The sequence below is a fragment of the Agelaius phoeniceus genome, chromosome 2 (genome assembly GCF_051311805.1).
Source record: "Agelaius phoeniceus isolate bAgePho1 chromosome 2, bAgePho1.hap1, whole genome shotgun sequence".
Taxonomy (NCBI): Eukaryota; Metazoa; Chordata; class Aves; order Passeriformes; family Icteridae; genus Agelaius; species Agelaius phoeniceus.
The window spans coordinates 18,532,607-18,551,686 of record NC_135266.1 but is presented as its reverse complement, the minus strand read 5'-3'; the positions used below and the strand labels follow the sequence as shown (position 1 = coordinate 18,551,686).

Genomic DNA, 19,080 nt, shown 5'->3' with positions numbered 1-19,080 from the left:
GAAGTAACAGACCAGGTAGTTCGGGGGCATATGGGTGGCTTCTCCCACAGGAGATTACCGGTAGCCCCTTCCCCACACCTAGAGATGTTGGAGGTAAAAATAACAGCGTCACACAGGAGTGATCCTTCACAGACACTGAAGACAGGTATGGAAGAGAGTGGCAAAGTCAGCTTTTTCAGTTTAGTTGTTTTCCTGAATTGGACTTTTACCATTAAAGCAATTTGATTGCTTCAGTTGCAAAGGCCCGTGCTTTAGACAGAATAAGTGCATCTACAGTGACTAATATCAATCAGATTGTGCTGATTTACATTAACTGGGCACTTGGCATGCATTTCCTCTGCCTTTGTCACAATAATAATACACTAATCTTCTGTTATTTATGTGCAGTGTAAGGATATATTTCATTTCCTCTTATGATCATTAACACATTAATCTATTCAATTATGTAACAATATTTTTCACCTCAAATTGAGATCAATTGCTTAAGAACATATTAATAATGTTCTAAAGCAAAAGAGTGACAGAAGTGTGAACACTAATTTTTAGGGAAATTAGTTCATACTTCGGAAATTCAGGCCCCTGCTCCCAAAATAGTGTGTGCACTCATTATTAAAGTTGCAATGTTAATGTGTGGTTTCTTTTCCATTAACAAAAAAAAAAAAAAAAAATCACAGTCTCCTGGGCCAAAATGATCTGAGGCTTTTACATTGATTAATGAACATATATGTTTTTCCAGTAAGGTCTGTGGGCTCAACACCATGCAAGCACCATGGGATCAGGGAGTAAATGCCTCTCCTCTAACAGGCAATAAGTGGATTGATGGAGTAAGCCATTTTATAAAGATAAAAAAATCATAGCTAAGCTGATCACTAGCAAGCTGCTTCCAGACCCCACTGGGAATTAAAGTAGATGAGCTATGCACCTTTGAAAAATTAGATTAATTATGGAAATAGCACATGACCCTTAACTAGAGTGGCACTAAATAGTACTGAAATATGGTGGGAACAAGAGGTAAATGGTAAGAGCATCCCACTGTGTGCAATACTATGTGCTGGTGAAGGTGTAAGTTAGTTTCCTTTTTTAAAATAAAAATTAGTTGAAATTTATATTCCTTGAAGTTGGTACAGCATACTGCTTGATTTATAATAGAATCAGCTGAAAAATGCCCCTTAGTTCTGACTGTACTGGCACTTAAGGGTAACTCTACATCACTGAAATCCATAGGATGAGTTCTTCAAGGGAAGCTGGTCAGTGCTGTCCAGGCTGGGTTAACACACTTACACTGAAGTATGAGGCAGATATTCCTAAGGGAGTGCAGAAGTTGTCCATATCAACCCATTTGCAGGGAGAGGAGGGACTCACTTTCTGACATTCTCAGAAATGTTGGTCATTTTTCTCGCCAAAGGGTAAAGCAAAGAACAGCTGTCCAAATATTGGTTATGGCTCCACAGTCAGTGATGATTTCCACTCACAGAGGTACCAAGTCTCTGAAAAGTGGAGAGAGAAGTTGACAGAAGTTTTGGTTCCTTAAGCAAAACTACATTGTAATGTTCAATTGAGGTCAAGGAGACGGGAATACTTGAAATTTCTGTTAGGAATAGAAACAAATGAATTTAATTTCAAAACCAAGATGTCTGAAGAAACAGGTATTTCCCTGTTTGGTAAAGGCTTATGACTGGATTCTGGTCCATGCTCTTGCTCTTGTATCTAGCACACAATGTAGAGGATCAAGGCTGAAGCGTGCAGCATTTCAGCAAATTTCCCTGTTTGAATGGTTCCTTGGGTGCTATAGCTGGTAGCTGAAAGGAAGGGATACAGGCCTCCTGTAAATGATGCTGGAAGCCAGACTGATCCAAACAATCTCTTATCAAGGGATTATAAAATGACTGTTGCAGATTTGATCCACAAAAGAGAAAGCAAAGGTTAGAATTCTGCATTGATTAATGTCATTGTCTATGTTGGGTGCTTAAAACCTTTTCCATAGTGTAGGTGACAACCTGCAAACATTTTTCTATATGCACAGTTACCCTAATACTAACATCATGATACCAGGTGTTTCAAGAGACACCTTCACTCCCTGTAGCAATATGCTTGGATTACCTCCTAACTGATTCTGGAACAGTAAGTTCCTCTCTAGAGATGTTTTAAGGAGGCCATTTGATGTTCAGGACAAGATTTAACTTAACAGTCTTAATTTAACAGTCTCAAGAATAGTCAAGAAGAGGCAAGTGGGGGTCTCACTAGTTGTAACTGCAGGCATGGCATCTGTATGAAATATCAATTTTACTGTATTTGACCATTTCCAGCAATTAGTGGTGAAACAGATTTCTAGATTAAGGGAAGGCTCATTGCACAGAATTCTTTTTTTGTTGTTTTAGTTTACCAGACTCCATCTGTTTCTTCCCTTCTCCACTGCAGAACATCTTAGCTCTAAAACAAATCCCTTTTTTGGATGGAATGGTGTGATAGCTGCCACTACCTGTTTGTCTCTGTTTCCCACTCCCACTCTTTCCTCAGGCTGTCTAACTAGACAGATTGCCCTAGGTAGGAAACCTTCCCAATTAAAAACAGAATCAAAGGCAGTGTGTTTCCACTTAATGTTTCAGCTTTGACTAAACATTCTGGTGCATTAAAGACAGTGGTTTAATAAAAATATGTGCTAATGGGCTGTGTGTTTCAGTGGGTTCTCAGCTCCCACATCTGTATGTGAGGCTCTATCCCATGGCTCCCCCTGCCAAGAGTGAAGCTAATGGTTGGTTAATCATGATATTCCTTCCTCTGAGTACTACACAGGCAGTGTCAGTGGGCAGCAGTCATGGCCACTTTCCAGAGGATTAGAGTGAGTGTATGGGGTGCTACTTTGCTTTTGCAAAAATCCTGCAAATTTCCAAAACCTAATAAAATCAGGGACCCATAAAACAGCCTCCTTCTAAATGTTAACACAAATATATTTTAGCTTTAAGGAAATCAGAAGTGATAAAAACTGGTTTTAGTTGCAGTGAGTGTTCTCTGAGGCCTTTCTCAAGGGGGGTTCAGCCATCCTCTCTGTACTGAGCTTCCATGATTCCATGTACAGCTGAGGCACACTGTGGTTTTTCTCTCCCATGTGATCTTCTGTTCACAGAGGCCGTGGATGTTAAAGAGAAATAAGGTGACAGCTGGATCCCTTTGTACACTTTGTGCACTTTATATCTGTGTGTAAAGGAGAGGTGACCTGTGTGGTCACCTCTCAGCAACTCGAGGTAGATCAAGGGGAATGACTCATGCTCTCCTCTGCCTTTTGTACCTGTTATGTGAAGCTGATCCACTGTAGACTCCAACTGCTGCTACCAAAACCACTTTTTAGTGCTCACTGCAGAGAGCTGTTTGCAAAGCTCATCCAGCAAAATGCTGAACAAAATGGTTCAGATCATTGGCACTGTTTAGTCCAGGGGAAAAGAGAGAAAGGGAAAGATAAAAAATGAGAAGTAATTTGATGCAGTTTCACCAACATGTAGGTACCCCTCCTGGAATTTAACATTCAGGTATGATAGTATAAGAAATAAATAGAATTCAAAATGAAAACTGCTTCTTATTACCAAGTAGGTCACATTTCTAACAACTGTTTCTCAATATGGAAATATAAGCAGTGATTGCTTTGAAAAAGATATAATTATATATTCAACAAAATGCATATTTTTTCCCAATGCACCACAGTTAATTTTATCTGAAAATTAGTGATTACCATTTTGGTGTTTATTATGGAGTTCTAAATACATCTTCAGTGTTAAAAGATAGACTCTATTTCATACATCCCTTGTGGAACTCATTGTGGAATTAACAGTGTTGCTTTGTGATTTTAGAGACACAAAAAAGATTAGGCGATATCATTGGAAACAAAGGATTAATATATTGATTAGGATCTCTGCTTTTCTTAGGCCTACATAAGGGACTTTACCCTAAGCACAGAATTTTTCAATTACGTGCAAGGATATTTTGTGAGTGTCCTGAGAGATGCAGGTCTGGGGGGGCACCTTATATCATGGTATAAATTGTTTTTATTCTGGATACACACAATTGCTTCTGTACCTTTCTCTGTCTGCATGCCACATATATAACCCACACCTGGTAGGGAACCATGTAGGAAATGAAATGTGGTCTGAGAGAGCATGAGTGGTTTCAGTAAACCATTATATAGAGCAGAAAGCTTGAGAGTGAATGAGTGTGCCAACAATCTGAAAATGGATGAGTGTTATATGGAAAAAAACACAAGTGGATACAACCTTTCCTTTCATGTGCAGCCCATCTCATTTCATCCTCCTGAATGGATCTGTGAAATGTAGAAATGCTGACAAACCCTTTCTCCTAGTGAGAGAGAGGAAAGTCTTACCTCCTGCTATGTGAATCATGATACAATAATCCTATGAAGGCATTCTTCCACATACCTCATTCTAAAACATTTGGGCTGAAAAATTCACTTGAGATTGATCAGAGATGATGAGTTCAGTCTAGAAGTCTTGGATAAAAACACTCACTGAAGTGCTTTGCTAAGTTCCTATTGTGAGGTACGATCATGTGGGCTGGAGAGGCCAGCCTAGGGTCTTTAGGGGGAGCTGACTCAAATGTATGGATTATCCAACGTTTTCATTAGTACCACTGGGGAGATTTGAATGTGGAATAATTTGCAAATGAAGAAACGAGAGGGGGGCAAAATACATACCCAAGGAACATTAGTATTCAACTTCAGAGCAACCTCTGTGTGAGCATACATGCACTCATTGCAATACTCTGAAAATAATTGCATACATATGTATGTTAGCCCCACCCTCCAGTGGCATCAATAGTTTTAACCTCAGTTTTCTGTTGCACTGCAAATTAAGGGAAAAGACTTTATTTTGAGAGTGTTGAACACATGGCTGCCATCCAACAACTTCAGCATGGCAACTTCCCAAGAAAGCGCTCCAAGGCAGCCTAATCAGGACAGAATTCCTGGCAAAGTACCTTTTGAGACAAGGCTCTCTCTCTTTTTCCAAAGTAGAAAACTCCTTTGATGGCAGGCACAGAGAGCATTTAAGAACATTCTCAGGTGCCTTTTTTGCAAACTGAAAAATCAAACTCAAAAAACTAGAGAGGAAAATTGCAGGAGTCATTTTAACACTTTTCCTGCTTTAGTTGGGCAGTGGAGACTGAGAAACAGCCAGCTGATTTCACTTTAGTTCTGATTTTTTTACTTCTGTCAATAGGTACAAGCTTGTAACTGATTACAGAAGGTTTTAATGCTGCTCTGTAAAAGTGAATTGTGCCTTAAACTGTATCACAAAGCTGAGTTAAATTCTCTCCTAAAGGGCCACTCAGCTTAAGTTTTTTTACTAACACACATTCCAAAGTGCTGGTTTGGGTTTTGTGTTGGGATTTTCCCTCCCCACACACAGTATATTTTATTGCTTCTGTACTGATCTTCCTGCTTTGTACAGTCCAGTTCTGGCAGGTGGCTTTACCCAGAGCTGTGGTTTGTGGCAAAAATGTGATATGTTGGAGGAAAGATGGGAAAGACTCCATTAGCCAGCAATAATGTAACATCCTTGCTGTGCCCACAGTGCCAACAGGCTGCAGAGGATGGGTGTCCTGGCCTGGGGGAGCTACAGGAGCTGGCACAGCCATGCAGGTTTTTCACTGGGAGGTAACAGAAGCAGCTCTAACTAAACACAACATCCTCCATCAGATGTGGTTTTGGGAGGAAGGTGTGGCTTCAGATCTGCTGACATCATGGAAATGCTTCTGACCTCCTTCTGACTTCACAGGAAACCAAACACATTAGACCTGCCAGAAATGTGACACTCAGGAGTAAAAAAGCTCAAGCGACTCTGGTCAGATGAGCGAGAGCCCTCCCAGAAAGCCCAACCTGATAAATGAAACTGAGGAACTTGAAAAATAATGAGATGACATTTTGATATTAAATGTTGAGTTTGGAAGATTAATGTAACTTCTCATTCCCTACACTAATAAACCTGGTGATTTTTTCCTAAAAAAATCCAAACACCTATTCTAAACAAGAGCATTCTCCTCCTAATTTTTTGCAGATGCACAAGTACATGATTAAAACATAAAAGCAGAACACACTAGTCACCCATAGGTATCCATTCTTCAATTAGGAGAGATAAAAAAGTAAATGAAAGTGTCAAGTATCTTACATTAATAATAATTTTATCCTTTATTTATAGCATACATAAGATAGATAGGAGTGCCTGTATTTTTAAAATAAAGAACACTTTTTTAAGACTCTTGTTATTTGATTCTTGTTCTCCTGGATATCATGTTCAGCAAATAGAAAAATAATATTCCAAGTGAGGAATGTAATAAACCTTTTTATTAAAACTATATTAAACACTTTATACTGTCATAGGTGAATCTGGATTCTTACTTTTTGTACTTCTTTTTATTTAATAAAGTTCAGGCTGAACATGAGTGTTTTGTAACCGCCAGATAGCCTAGAACATTAATTCTGCCATCCAATATTCCAAGGAAATAGCTTCTTTGTGTTTAAAAGATGAAAGGGCCACAGGCAAACCAAACATCACAAGAACCTGGCAGACAAAATGACTCAAGGCTGTTAAAGAAGCTACAGAAACTGTCGCTTGTAGAATTATTCCCAAAAGACAACATTACTTGAAACACCCATTGGGCTGTTAGAAGTGACACTGTTTGAAGTCCACCTTGGAAAAGAAGCAGAAGTGCATGCCCAGGCCTTGAAAGAGTGTGCAAGGGCTCATGCATATGAAGTATCAACAAGGTGATGCTGTGATGGGCACGGGGTGACTGCCCAGAGCGCTGGTGGCAGACGATGTGCAGGAGGAACCAGAGACAACATCCACCAGGGGTTATCAGAGCATTTCCTGCAGTTCTGTAGGAGAACAGAGGTTGAGGCAGAGGTAAATGAGCCTGGCAGGCTGGCAATTAAGGCAACAAACTAAGCAGGAGCCAGGGAAAGGTGAAGAGAGGGAAGCAAAGCTCTGCAGGCAAGCCCACTGAGGGAAATAGGGAGAGGAAGTGATGAGCAAAACAGGAGACAATGTCTTTCAGAAAGGGGAAGGAAAAGGTCCTACTACAGCAATTTTCTAAGGCACCAGGTGCTGCTCTATCTGCAGTTTCATCCATACACATCTCTGAGGCAACTGGATGGTTTGGCTCATGTCCTTTCTTTCCTATGACTCCCACAGGTTTTGAACCCTACTGTTATAGACTTTCAGGTTGAAAAATTCCAGTGGTTAAGTTTGAAATCTGTAGTCATTAGAATAATGGGAGATCCCTAGAGAGAGCCAACACTGCTATGCAGAAAATTTATTAGCAGCAGGAACAGAGGCCTGTATCAGCACTTTACTGGTGGATAAATCAGTGGGTTTGCTAATGATGTTTCGGTTCTCTTGATTGAATTGGATTTGTAAGAGAAATGCAGCTGCAGACTGAATTGCTTTATATGACAAGAGAATAATGAATAGCCAATCCTGAACACCCAGGGTTTCTGTATATATGGGATAATTTAGCTTCCGTTCTTGTTGTTATTATTTTATATGCAAATGAAATTATCAATGCCTTTATATAATAACTTCCTGGATCACATTTATTCTAGAGCTTTTGCCTGTTTGTGTGCAAGAGAAATTTCTTTCCCTCATTTTACCCGGGGTTTAATACTAAATCCAGCTCCTGCTGGAGCCTGTGGGAGTTTTATTGTGTTATAGATATGACCCATCTAGAGGACATTGAAAGTGAACAGAAAATATTGAAACTGTCTGTGGTTATGAGGGTGCTATTATTTATTTGGAGATAGGGCCCATTACCTTATGCTATTATCTGCAAGTTACATGTACTGGGTTTTGCATATTTGATGTTTACTTAACATGCACATCAAGTTCTTTTAACAATAGTGTTTCAGAGATGGTCTGGCTAAGTGCCCTCATCAGCCTCTTGCTAGGTTGTTCTCTGGGGTTCCAGCCAGTCAGTCTTTATGTGTTTGAAGCTCTAAATAGGCTACTGCTCCCACTCTGAAGGATCACGCCAAACTGAACCAATGCCTGCTGGAAAAGGAAAAAACGGGATGCCAGCTGGCCAAGAGGGCTGAAAAGAGAGAAAAAAGAGATAAAATCATTCTTACATCGAGAAACTGCCTTAGCAACGTCCTCATCTGCTGGGTGGTAATAGATCACAGTTGCCTGGTTGGTCTTCCAAATGGCTGAGCTCCCAAGTTACAGTTACTCCTTGCCCTTGGAGGTGCAGTTGACTGAGATGTACTGTTGAGACACATAAATTTAACAGATGGATTGTGCAGGCCAGGCACTGTATCCAGCAATTGTTTCTCCCACTAGGGGAAAGTCTTACAAAAGCCTTTCCCTGGTGTTCAACAGGATTGTGGTGGTTCATTGCACTGCAACTTTAGAAAGGTTTTGGGTGATTGGCTGCAGTGGAGAGAAACAAACTGGCAGTGACACAATTCCCACCATCTGCACAACAGTGAGGAGATTTTCTTTTAGGTAGGAAAAGAGGAGAAAAAAATCTTCCCTTACCCACTGACAGGCCAGGGGCAGTGCTGTGGGAAGGGTCTTGCTACTTTCTGCTTTCAGCATTTATGGTGCCAGAGGCATTGACCAGAAAATCTGGTCATGTCCATTAGTCCTTCCCATGTGCTCTGCCAGCAACTGAGTGTCCAGGCAACAGTTTTTGCCACCCCTGTGTGAGGCAGACAGGAGTGCAGGGGCTGAGAGAGCATCATCAGCCTGCAGAACAGCATGTGCTGGGGTGGAGAGACACAGTCAGGAAGGAGTCTTTGTGAAAAAGAACTTGAGGGAGCAAGAAAAGAGGTGTGCTGATAAGAACTGAGGAAATGAGAAGCCCAGGAAACTGCTCAGTTGGATTCTTGGAGACATAAAATGTCATGGATGTGGCCAAAAAAATGCATCACAGTGCATATTCATTTAATTCCAGGTAGCTTCATGGGGGTGGCAGTGGTGGGAGAGGCAGTGTAGGTGTTTTTCCTCCATTCAGTATACATTCAGATGTTATTCAGGCCTTGAAAGTGCAGCTGCTAAGCCACTCAACATTTTAAAGGTTGCTCGACTAAGAATTATATTAGAAAACACCTCAGATTTTAATACTGGAAACCAGGAAATCAAAATAACTTTGGAAAATCAAGAAACACAACACAGTTTTTGGACACATTTTCTTTACAATTATTATAATAATTTTGGGCACCCTACTAGAATGAAAAAAATCTGCATTGTACTTGAGAATCTGCTGAATGCTTTTAGCATTTTAAGGGTTTTACATAAATTCAGATTTCAAAAGCCTGTCATGAAGGAAGTTTAACTAGCAAAACAAAATTGTTTAATTACTGGCTTTTAGTAAGGTATTTAAAAATTCCAACAATATAAGCAGTTAGTATGTTTTATTCCAGTAGGACATCCTATCTTCCTGGATTGAGGTGAACAGTTCTGTCATGCTGATGGGACTACTGCACTGCAGGCTGTGCATGGAATGACAGTTTCCAAAAGTAACACAAATCACTAGTGCTGCTAATTATTATCAATGTATTTACCACAAAAATCTTTAGTTCTAACCATGCCAGAGAAACAGATTTCATTTTGTTAGACCTGAAAATGCAAGTAACACAGCTAGACTAAAAGAGCTATTGAAGGGAAGAGACAGTAAGGCAGGTCTTTTTCTGCTTTTAAACAAGAATTAACTGCTGTTGACAGAGAAAGTACAGGACATCTTTCTAAAGCAGGTCTACACAGTAAAACACATTCAAAATAACTAATCTTGTTAACAAGCTCTCTATAAAGCACTTTCCACTCTGGAGATACATGTTTATACTCTCACACTGGAGCTGTAGGTGACCTGAAGAAGGATCTGCTCAACACAAAAAGCAAAGGAAGGAAAATTTTGTCTGCCATTTTCTCTATTTTCTGTGGTGACAGAGAAGAGCAGTTCTGGAGTAAGGATTTTCTATAGCACAACACAGCTGTTCTTTCTGATGTGTCCCTGAAAGAATTCACCATCTGGCACTGATGATATCACAGCCTGTTGCCATGGGACCATCATGTCATCACACATATCCCACACTCAGCATCCTTTCAGAGCAAAACAGTACAGCTGACACATCTGAGTCCAGCAGGCACCAGAAAAAGGTGACAAGGACCACAGGGCCAGGATAAAATGACAAAAAGAGCTGCCATGAGCATGCTCAGGTATGGGGCTTCTCTGAGGAGGAAGGACTTCCAGAGTGCCCCTAACACCCACGGCAGTGACATTAAAACAGGACAGCAAAGCAGCTGTGGCACTGCTGACACAACTCTGTTGCAGAGCAGTATCGAGGAAAATGTCATGTTTTGCTCAACAAATATTTTCTTGTCTCTACTGCAGTGTGGTCTGGCATGACTGGAAATCCTAAATTCATCAACACATGTAGAGAAAAATTGATAAAATGTAGTGAATACTACTGCCTTCCCATTACAGTCTATTATTCATTTGACTACTATTGGTTTAAAGTGCATTTCAGATTTATATTCTGCAGTCATGTAAGAATTATTCTGTTTGGAGAAACTGACATAACTTGTGTTTCAAGTGCATTACAGCATAACTGGCTGAAGTTTTATCTCAACCTCACCACTTTTCAGGAAAGGATAGCAGAAGGGGAGCCTTCACCTATTACTCAGCCACTTCATGGAATATGCTGCAGAGCAGAAGCGTTTGATGAGTTATTGCTTAAATAAAAGCATACTTCAAGCATTTATTTCTGTGAAGTCCCTGCCTTCTGTCCACATAGAAGATATTACAGGATCTTAATTCTAAAAAAGCCCAATATACATAATCTGTAACCACATTTACATTTTTTTGCAACTCTCTGACAAGGACAACTTAAATTTCCTGGTATTTTATTACACTTTGCAAGTGAGAAGCAGGCCTTGCAGCCTTAACAAGCAGATGTGGAGGTGACAGGAAATGGAATTTCCTAATTAGTTTCTGAAATGTATGAGATGATGTTATTGCTGGAGGTAGCAGAAACCAGACATGATGACTGGGATCTTTTCCTGTCCAATGCAAAGGATGGGAGCAACACAGCTATACAAGTATCAAAATTGCTGAAATACAATGCAGAGACTTTTTCATGCTGGCTGCTTGTACAAGCCTAGACCAAAAGAGCTTACTGAATCTCGGGCCAAATAACAAGTAAATGGGATTACATTAAACAGCTTAGCACTAGGTGTCTTCCAACTTGACTCCTTTTGACCCCAATAACAGTAAACTTTGGTGGAACTGAGTCACCAAACAGGAGGGGTTGCTGTAACTAGAAAATGCATGAGATGGCTGAAAGCTGAACCTCAGGACTGAGATTTCAATCTCCATCTCCAGTAGATGCATGTGGAAAGATTCTAAACATCCCTATAAACAGATTAGGAATCTGTTATCCTCCTGTGCCAACACCTGATGGCAGCTGTCTAGGGGACATGAATACAACACTATTTTTTTAGCCTTCCCCAGCTATCAGTAAAGTTCAGATTATGGACATCCAAAGACAGTGGTGTAATTTAATTTTAATAGCTCCTCATAGACTTTTGCCTCACTTCTTATTGAGTCAAGAGATTGTTGCTTTTATTTAAAACAAACTCTTAAAGTGAAGGAGTACCACTTGTAACTCTATTTAGAAGAAATCCCCACCAATCCTTTCCTCTTTTCTCATTCCTTCCTCCCCACAAATTATGTCTTTGGGATGGCTGAAAACAACAGTCATGGGGATAGCAGTTATGTGTATTTTGGTTTTTCAAAAGGCTTTACAGGCAGAAGATCTCAATGTAGTTTAGGGAACCAGCAGTGGTATTGGCACCATTAGGCTGAAAAGTATTTTCTTTGCAAAAACCATGTATGTTTGCATTTACTCTGCTTGCTTGCCTTCTTAGAAAAAAAGGATTAATGATGAAGGGAAAAAAATTTCTTCTGTGACTGTGTAATGAAATCCATGCACAGAGAATCTCCATTACTCCCTTCAAGCTCAAGAGAAGCAAGTCTTTCTCCACTTTTGGCCAAGCAAGACAGAGCATTCCTGGCCTGTCAATATTAATAGTTGAGGTTGATGCCTGTACAACCAATTCCAAAGAATGGACTGAGTCCAAGCAATTCCTCTGCCATGACAGCCAGGTCTCCAAGACAACACCCACATGGCAACATCATGGTCTGTCACCCACCCACCCTGGGCTCCTCTGCACTGTCACTGAGTGCCAGCTCAGCAATTCCAGCTATGTGAGAACGCAGGAAGATGTGTGAAGCCTTGAACACCCTGTGGCCATAATCACCCTTCAAAGCAGCTGAGACTCCCTTACAGGCTGCTGTTCTACCTAGAAAAGAGCCCATAAGAATTAGTGTCCTTTGGACTACCCATGCAGGAACACAGGAGTCAACAGGTCAGACAGGGTGGACATCTGATTTTGGTTTTTCAAAAAAAGCACACAAACATGAAAAAAAAATTTCGTCACAGCATGAATGTATTATTTATCAAATAATACATTTTCCAGGAGCTTACACTTTTAAGAAACCAGAAGGAAAACAGAGTTGGGATGTTTCATTTTGTCAGACTATATTTCACATTTTGGGCAATAATCTTGGCCCCCCTCTAATTCTTTCAGCCAAAATGTTCAGCCAAGCATGCCAAAAATCACACTTAAAATTCAAGCAGCTGAATCTGTGTCTTGCTTTTCTCAATTTCTACACCAAGAGCTAGACTGCTATTAGTGCAACAAGAGATGAAGACACCAATATTTACAGCATATTTCACATAATGAATGAAAAGCTTTTACTAAGAGAAAGACACAAGTGACCAAATCTGTATGTGTTACTTATGTGACGTTTATCTTTCATAAAGGCTGTTACAGAAATTTACGTTGTTTTTTATTAACACTTTTTCCAAATGTGAGATGGTTGCCAGCCATTAATGAGACCCCTGTCAAAAAGGATGAATACTTACCTGTAATGTTGATTGAGAAAATGATGCTCATCAAAAGGGCTGAATCTGTTCTCTGTACACACAGGCACACTGAGCTGTCAGCTGCTGTATGGAGAAAAATTTCTAAAAGAACAAGAGCCCTTGACAACGTCACCATAAAAGTAAGCAAGGTTTCTTTCAGTAGGAAACAGGTCATTGCTTCATTTCTATGTTACATTTATATCACACCAATTCTGAAAGGGTTTTTTTGCTCATTCCTTTTAAGAAGGCTTTTAGTAGAAAAGACCTATTACATTTTTCTCCTATCTTAAAAGCATCTTCAACCAATCACACATTCTTCTCCTGAAAATAAGGCTGATTTTTTTATAACAAATGAGGAAACCAGTTTTTGAAATGAAGACTGATTGGATTCCAACTTTTGACTCCAGGGTTATAATTCCTTCTACTGGCGCTGGGAAAAGCTCATGAGAAACAGGACCAGCAGCAAGTGAAGAATTCCCTTTGGGCAGGACTGCACCAACAGTTGGCATAACTGAAAGCACAGGTGCAACCTTCTGGAGAAGGAGGAATCAACTGTGCAGCACCACAGCTGCATTCTACTCAAGGGACATTGTGTCTTTGGGCAAAAAGATGCACATGTTCCCATGACTGAGGACTGCAGCATAATACATGTGTAAAAGGAAAGTGAATGTTACAGACAACTGAAGTGCCATTTTTGAGTTGCTGCTGTATTTCCTCCATGATCACACACTTTTATGTGAGGTATTTATCAGAAATGCAAAATGATATGGAAGATAGAGTAAAAGAACTGCAACACAGAATTTTCAAGTCCTGCTGAATTTCCAGCAAAATGGCACATCTAGGGGTAGTTGGCCAGATGTCCCATTTTGCTGGCCCATCCCCTGAAATGAGATTATTTGGCAGCAACTTTTAAATATGCAGTAGGGTATTCCAGGAGTTAGTACACAGCTCCTAAGGAACAATTCATCCAGTTCTCTCTCCTTCTAACCTCATAGCATATTTAAGCATATTAAACCCTCTTAAAAATACTTAAAAAAACCAAAGGCAAGGTAATTTCCTTTATATATTTCTTTTTATAGATTTATTTTACATTTTTTGTGAAGTAGGAAAGGAATTCAATGTTTGTCTTATATGAGGTCTCCACAAATACTTTTTGAGACCAGAATTTCTGCTTCTGCTAGCAGAACCAGTTGGATAAAGAATCAACCACAGCAAGAACTGGAACTTGTATTGAAAAGTAAGAACAGCCCAGTCCTACTTCACCCATTCTTCCTTTTTTTTTCTGAACTGAACTGCACAGGGAAAACACCATCACCACACTGGAAACATTTCAAATAGGAACAGAGAAATTTATGCTTGTTAATCTGTGACAGGGTTTTCCCCCAGTGGATACAGCAACCCTCCCATTCATTTTGCACCACACCATGCATGTGTGGTATTGCCTGACATTGCTGTGAAAGTCCTGTCAACACTCCTCGTGCTTCTCCATATGTTAAAACCACTCCTGCTCTAAGTTCAATCTTCCTTAAACAATACAGCAGCTAAAAGAAAGCTTTACCATCTAGGAATTGAAGTGTTTTAAGTATGGAAGTTTGTTTTTATAAAAATAAAAGTAATTTACAAGGTGTTAAGAAGAAAATTTATTTGGTCAAAGGAAGGAAACCCAAACAAAACACTGAATTTTTGACAAAACCCGCCAAAAACAAGAGTGACAACAAATGCAGAACTGTTAATAATCCTTTTCTCTCTCATGTCTCACTGAAGTTTTTCAGATTAATCACACCAGAAGTAAGTCTTGGAAACTGGAGGCTTTTTCATTTCAGTGTTCACTTTAACTTCATCTGTGAAAGATGTGGAACTGACATGGAAATTCTGCTTTGAAAAAACAGTAACTACTACTGAAAGCAAAGATATTCCAAACTGCACTGCAGACTTGTTTTGTTGCAGCTGGCTGCTGCAGAGGGCACAGCAACTGCTGAGTGTATTACAAACTACACATGATACAGAGAAACTCTGGACACTCAGCATGAACTGAAGTTAAAACTTTACTTGTAACCTTCCTCTGTTGCCAGGAAGGCAGATGAGTGTGTCACTATGAAACCAGCACATGATTCCTTTGCTCTGGCATGGAAATACAGCAATGTCACAAACTACTGCCTTCAATACACAATGATATTTATCAGCAGAGCTTCAGAGAGTCCTTTTAAGCATTCAGGGCACCATTTTCTAAGGAGCCATAGGTTTTGAGGGGCCAGTTCAGCCTCATTTACACAAACCACCAGTGTGCTTCACTCTGTGGGGCAAACACAACTGGCCCAAAGTAAAGAGTGACAGAAGCAGAACCAATACAGCTAGTGCAGATGGATGGGCACACACAGAGGCACATCTCTGTGCAGAAGGATGAAAACAGATCTACTTGCTTATACTTAAATTTTGTGCACGTCCTATGCACTTGGCCATTGGAAACCTGCACATAAAATAGACACATAGCCCACAGGGCTACCTGGCTTCCACAGCTCTGTAAACATTGGTCAGATATAGTCTATCACTCTAATAAGCCTTTTTTAAAACTTCAAGTCTTCAAGCCCATTGCTGCTTTTTATTAGAAAGGCAAAAATCACTGTAGGCACTGGCTCCAATAGCACGGTCCAAAGTTTCTGTTCTGCTAAACAGATCTCTAGCAGACAGGACCACATCAGGCTTCTGCCTGATCCTCCCACCCCTTCATTAAAACATTTTTCTATATAATGTTGCTTTAGAGTCAAACTCCTGCCAGACAAGTATCAGTCTGGAAGAAAAACTTCCTGCTTTATTATAAACCTTTGAAAAAGAATTCCAATGTCTGGGCTATGGTAATTTGATAAGTTGTATCTTGGCCAGTGGGCTCCTGATTCTCAAAAAAATCCAAGATTAGCAGACATAACACTTCAAGCTATGCTGTGTGAAACAAGATCCTAATACTACTATGTTAAATAAGACTAGAAAATGGGATCACTCAAATTCCTAAACAGGAAGAGCAGACAATTTGTAAAGTCTTTTTCTTCTCTGCATTGCTTTAAGTTTTCCCAGTTCACTGGGAATGGACATTGTTACGTTTCTTGCATGTGTAGTCAAGGCAAGTGGGTATCAAATGATTGAATTTTAGACAGGTTTGATATTCCTGTCCCTCCTATTACTACTTGACAACTGTATGTGTGTTGAATGTGAACATCACTGACAGACACTGTGAAAGAAAAAAAGGCCAAAGAAATACATACTGTCCTTGCCAGGCTCTCCCTCAAAGTCCAAAACCAAAACTTGCAGTTTGTTCTTTCAGCAGCCCAGCTTGAGGCACCTGACCCTACAGCACTGGTGTGATTTGTCTCTTTACTTAATTCTGGTGTGATTATTCTGCCACATCAGAACACAGTGCAGGTACTCACAGTTTAAGGGGAATAATGGGCCAGTATTTGGGCTGCTTTCTGTCACAGTTCCTATCAAAGATAAGCTGCATGGCAGCCTCCATTGCCTGGATTTTGGCAGCTTCAGCACCATACAGCTTCTGCATTTCTGCCATGCGCCTCTCCCCAGGTCTTTCTGTGGGCGGCTCCACAGAACGCTCCACCCTCCTGTGCAGGTCCTGATCAGCCTCCACGTAGGGGTCCTCAGCTTCCAGCTGCTGCTGCCTCCCTAGACAAATAAACCATAAGAGATGTAAATTACTGGGCTGTCAACCAATCATGTTTTATTTTAACTTTAAAAAATATTATACATTCATATTTTAGCTGGGTCTAAAAGGAAAAAATCCACATGTTCTAGGGTGCAGCTGCACTCATTTTGCATAAAGAAATTCCTACTAAATATCATGATAAAGCCAGGCTGGAATAAATGGGGAGAAATGAAGAAGATCCTGGAACTGAATCCTAAATATGTAGGAAACCTCTGTATTAGTACTACTAAGCAAAAATCAACATTGCTCAATTTCTCCCCAAAACACACATTGCCCTGAAAAAAACTCAAACAACAAAACAACAAAAACCCAAAACACAACCCCCCTCTCCCTCCCAAGAAAACAGAAACAACCCAACCAAAAAATCCCAAACCATTCCCCATACCAAAAAAAATCAAACAAAAAGGAGAGTTGTTTCCAAAATAATGACTTAGCAGCTGAGAAAAGAAACAATGCACAGGACAATGCAACTTTAGCTGAATGATAGCCAAGAGAAAATGTAATCAGTTGCTACTCTGTGAAAATGAACAAATGGGTCTGTCATGTCAGCCATTAAGTGCATTCAATGAAACACAGCTGTAAGCATCGTGTTTAGATAAACTGTCCAAACTCAGCCATTTCTCAAGACTTGCAAAGTTCAAAGCTGGCAGCCTTACTCTATTGCTTTGAAAACAAACAAAACACCACCAACATAAAGTATGCATCAGGTCTTTTAAAGAGGATTTAAAACAATTCAAGAGGTGAAACATTTGGACCAATCTGTCAACAAAAATGCTGTGGTAAGCCTGACTGGAAGCAAGAACTTGGTTGTGGCATGTCCAAATTTACTTCTGCTTCCTGGGTACTGCTCTGATGAAAGAAACAATGCTTTGTGCAGTTAAAACATCAGAGTGCTACACAAAACTCCCCTCTTATGGGGGCATTTCTACAAGAGAGAGAAAATTTACCCAGCAGCTGAACTCCTCAATAACAAATGAGCATCCTCAAAACCGTGTAACAGGCACAATTCACTACTAATGACAGCAGTAGGGTTTTTTTAAACATCAAAAAGGACAGTGTCCACAGGTCAGGATGCATTGGTCACACACAAGACATGCTTCTCAGCGTTTGGTGCCATGTACTTCTTCTCTCTTTCACCCTAACACAGAGATTTAGCTTCCACAACACCCATGACATCTGCAAACCCTAACCCAAAGTTAAATATCCTGACATTTGTGTGTCAAACATCTGCAGTTTATTTTTATACTGGAAAGTACTGTACCGAGCAGCCAACTGACTGTCAGCCTTCCTAAAGGAATTATCCCCTGAACGGCACTCACAGAAAACAGATATTTTAAACAATACGACCAGAAACTTCCATTTTGGGATCTGTTTGTCTGACAGACACAGAAAGCTTTTGTCCTGTCATTTGAAACACCATTTGTATTGGTCATAGAAGGGCTTGAGGAGTTATTAGCCATCTATTCCAGAAAGCCATTTCTGTGATTTTGCTTTAAGGGCACACCCCTGCATTAGGCTGCACTGCCAGAATTCACAAGGAAATATACATTAGAGTCCATATGTGTTTTTGGAAGAGTCAGATTTATTTGGTGTTGGGCCATTTTAACCAGAAGGTCTGAATTGAAGAAACTAACATTGTCTACAGAGAGCTCATCACGGTATAGCACTCAGGCTATACCCTGCATCCCACTGAAACCAACTTCCTGGGACACCACGCTGCCCACAACTGCACAGCACTGCTTTTAAGCACAAACTTCATGCACAGCACACTGAATAGTTTCAGACAGATAAAATCAAACAAGACTATGGTGGCAAACCAATGTTTCTCACTGTAGATTACACAGCAAAACTGGTAAGGCAATGAATTGGACCCATATTTGTTAACTCTCTTGGGACTCTAGCTAATTCCTTGTACTTCTGTATTACCCATGGAAATTTTTAATTCTTTAGTTTCATAGCTGCATGCTAGAGACAGCTGCTTCCTTGATTGTTTGCTGTAGAATGCTGTCTGATAGCTCACTGCAAACGCTGATCCTTAAGAAAAAAAATTTCTCTGGAGATAGATAATGAATTCTTCTGTTTGGAAATTAAATGGATCTCTAGCAGAAGCTTCATGATGGATGAGTAGATTACAGTTTCGTGTGCATCAATCTCCATTTCTCAACACAGAGTAGTTCATAAATCTGTAGATCCTAATTGTAACAATCAAAATAATAATACCAATTTAAATTCCATTCTCAGAATTACCTGATGTATGTCTGGAGTGTTTCACTTTACACTAATCAGATATAGTACCCCTAACTTTCTAACTTTACTTCTGCTATTCCATAACTACTGGTTAAAAGTCCCAGGGTGATTGTATTACAGAGTTTTAGACACATAA

General features: G+C 40.0%; 1 protein-coding gene across 1 annotated transcript in view; it reads right to left on the bottom strand.

Annotated features, from left to right (window-relative positions):
• Positions 1-6,166: 6,166 nt before the first annotated feature.
• Positions 6,167-19,080, bottom strand: part of GEMIN8 (gem nuclear organelle associated protein 8) — a 37,432-nt gene continuing 24,518 nt past the window's right edge. The window contains exons 5-6 of the mRNA XM_077173028.1: positions 16,411-16,657; positions 6,167-8,091 (exon numbers count right to left, since the gene is read on the bottom strand). Of these exons, the coding sequence (XP_077029143.1) occupies positions 7,980-8,091; positions 16,411-16,657 (359 nt within the window). The 3' untranslated portion in view covers positions 6,167-7,979. The remainder of the gene's footprint in view (positions 8,092-16,410; positions 16,658-19,080) is intronic.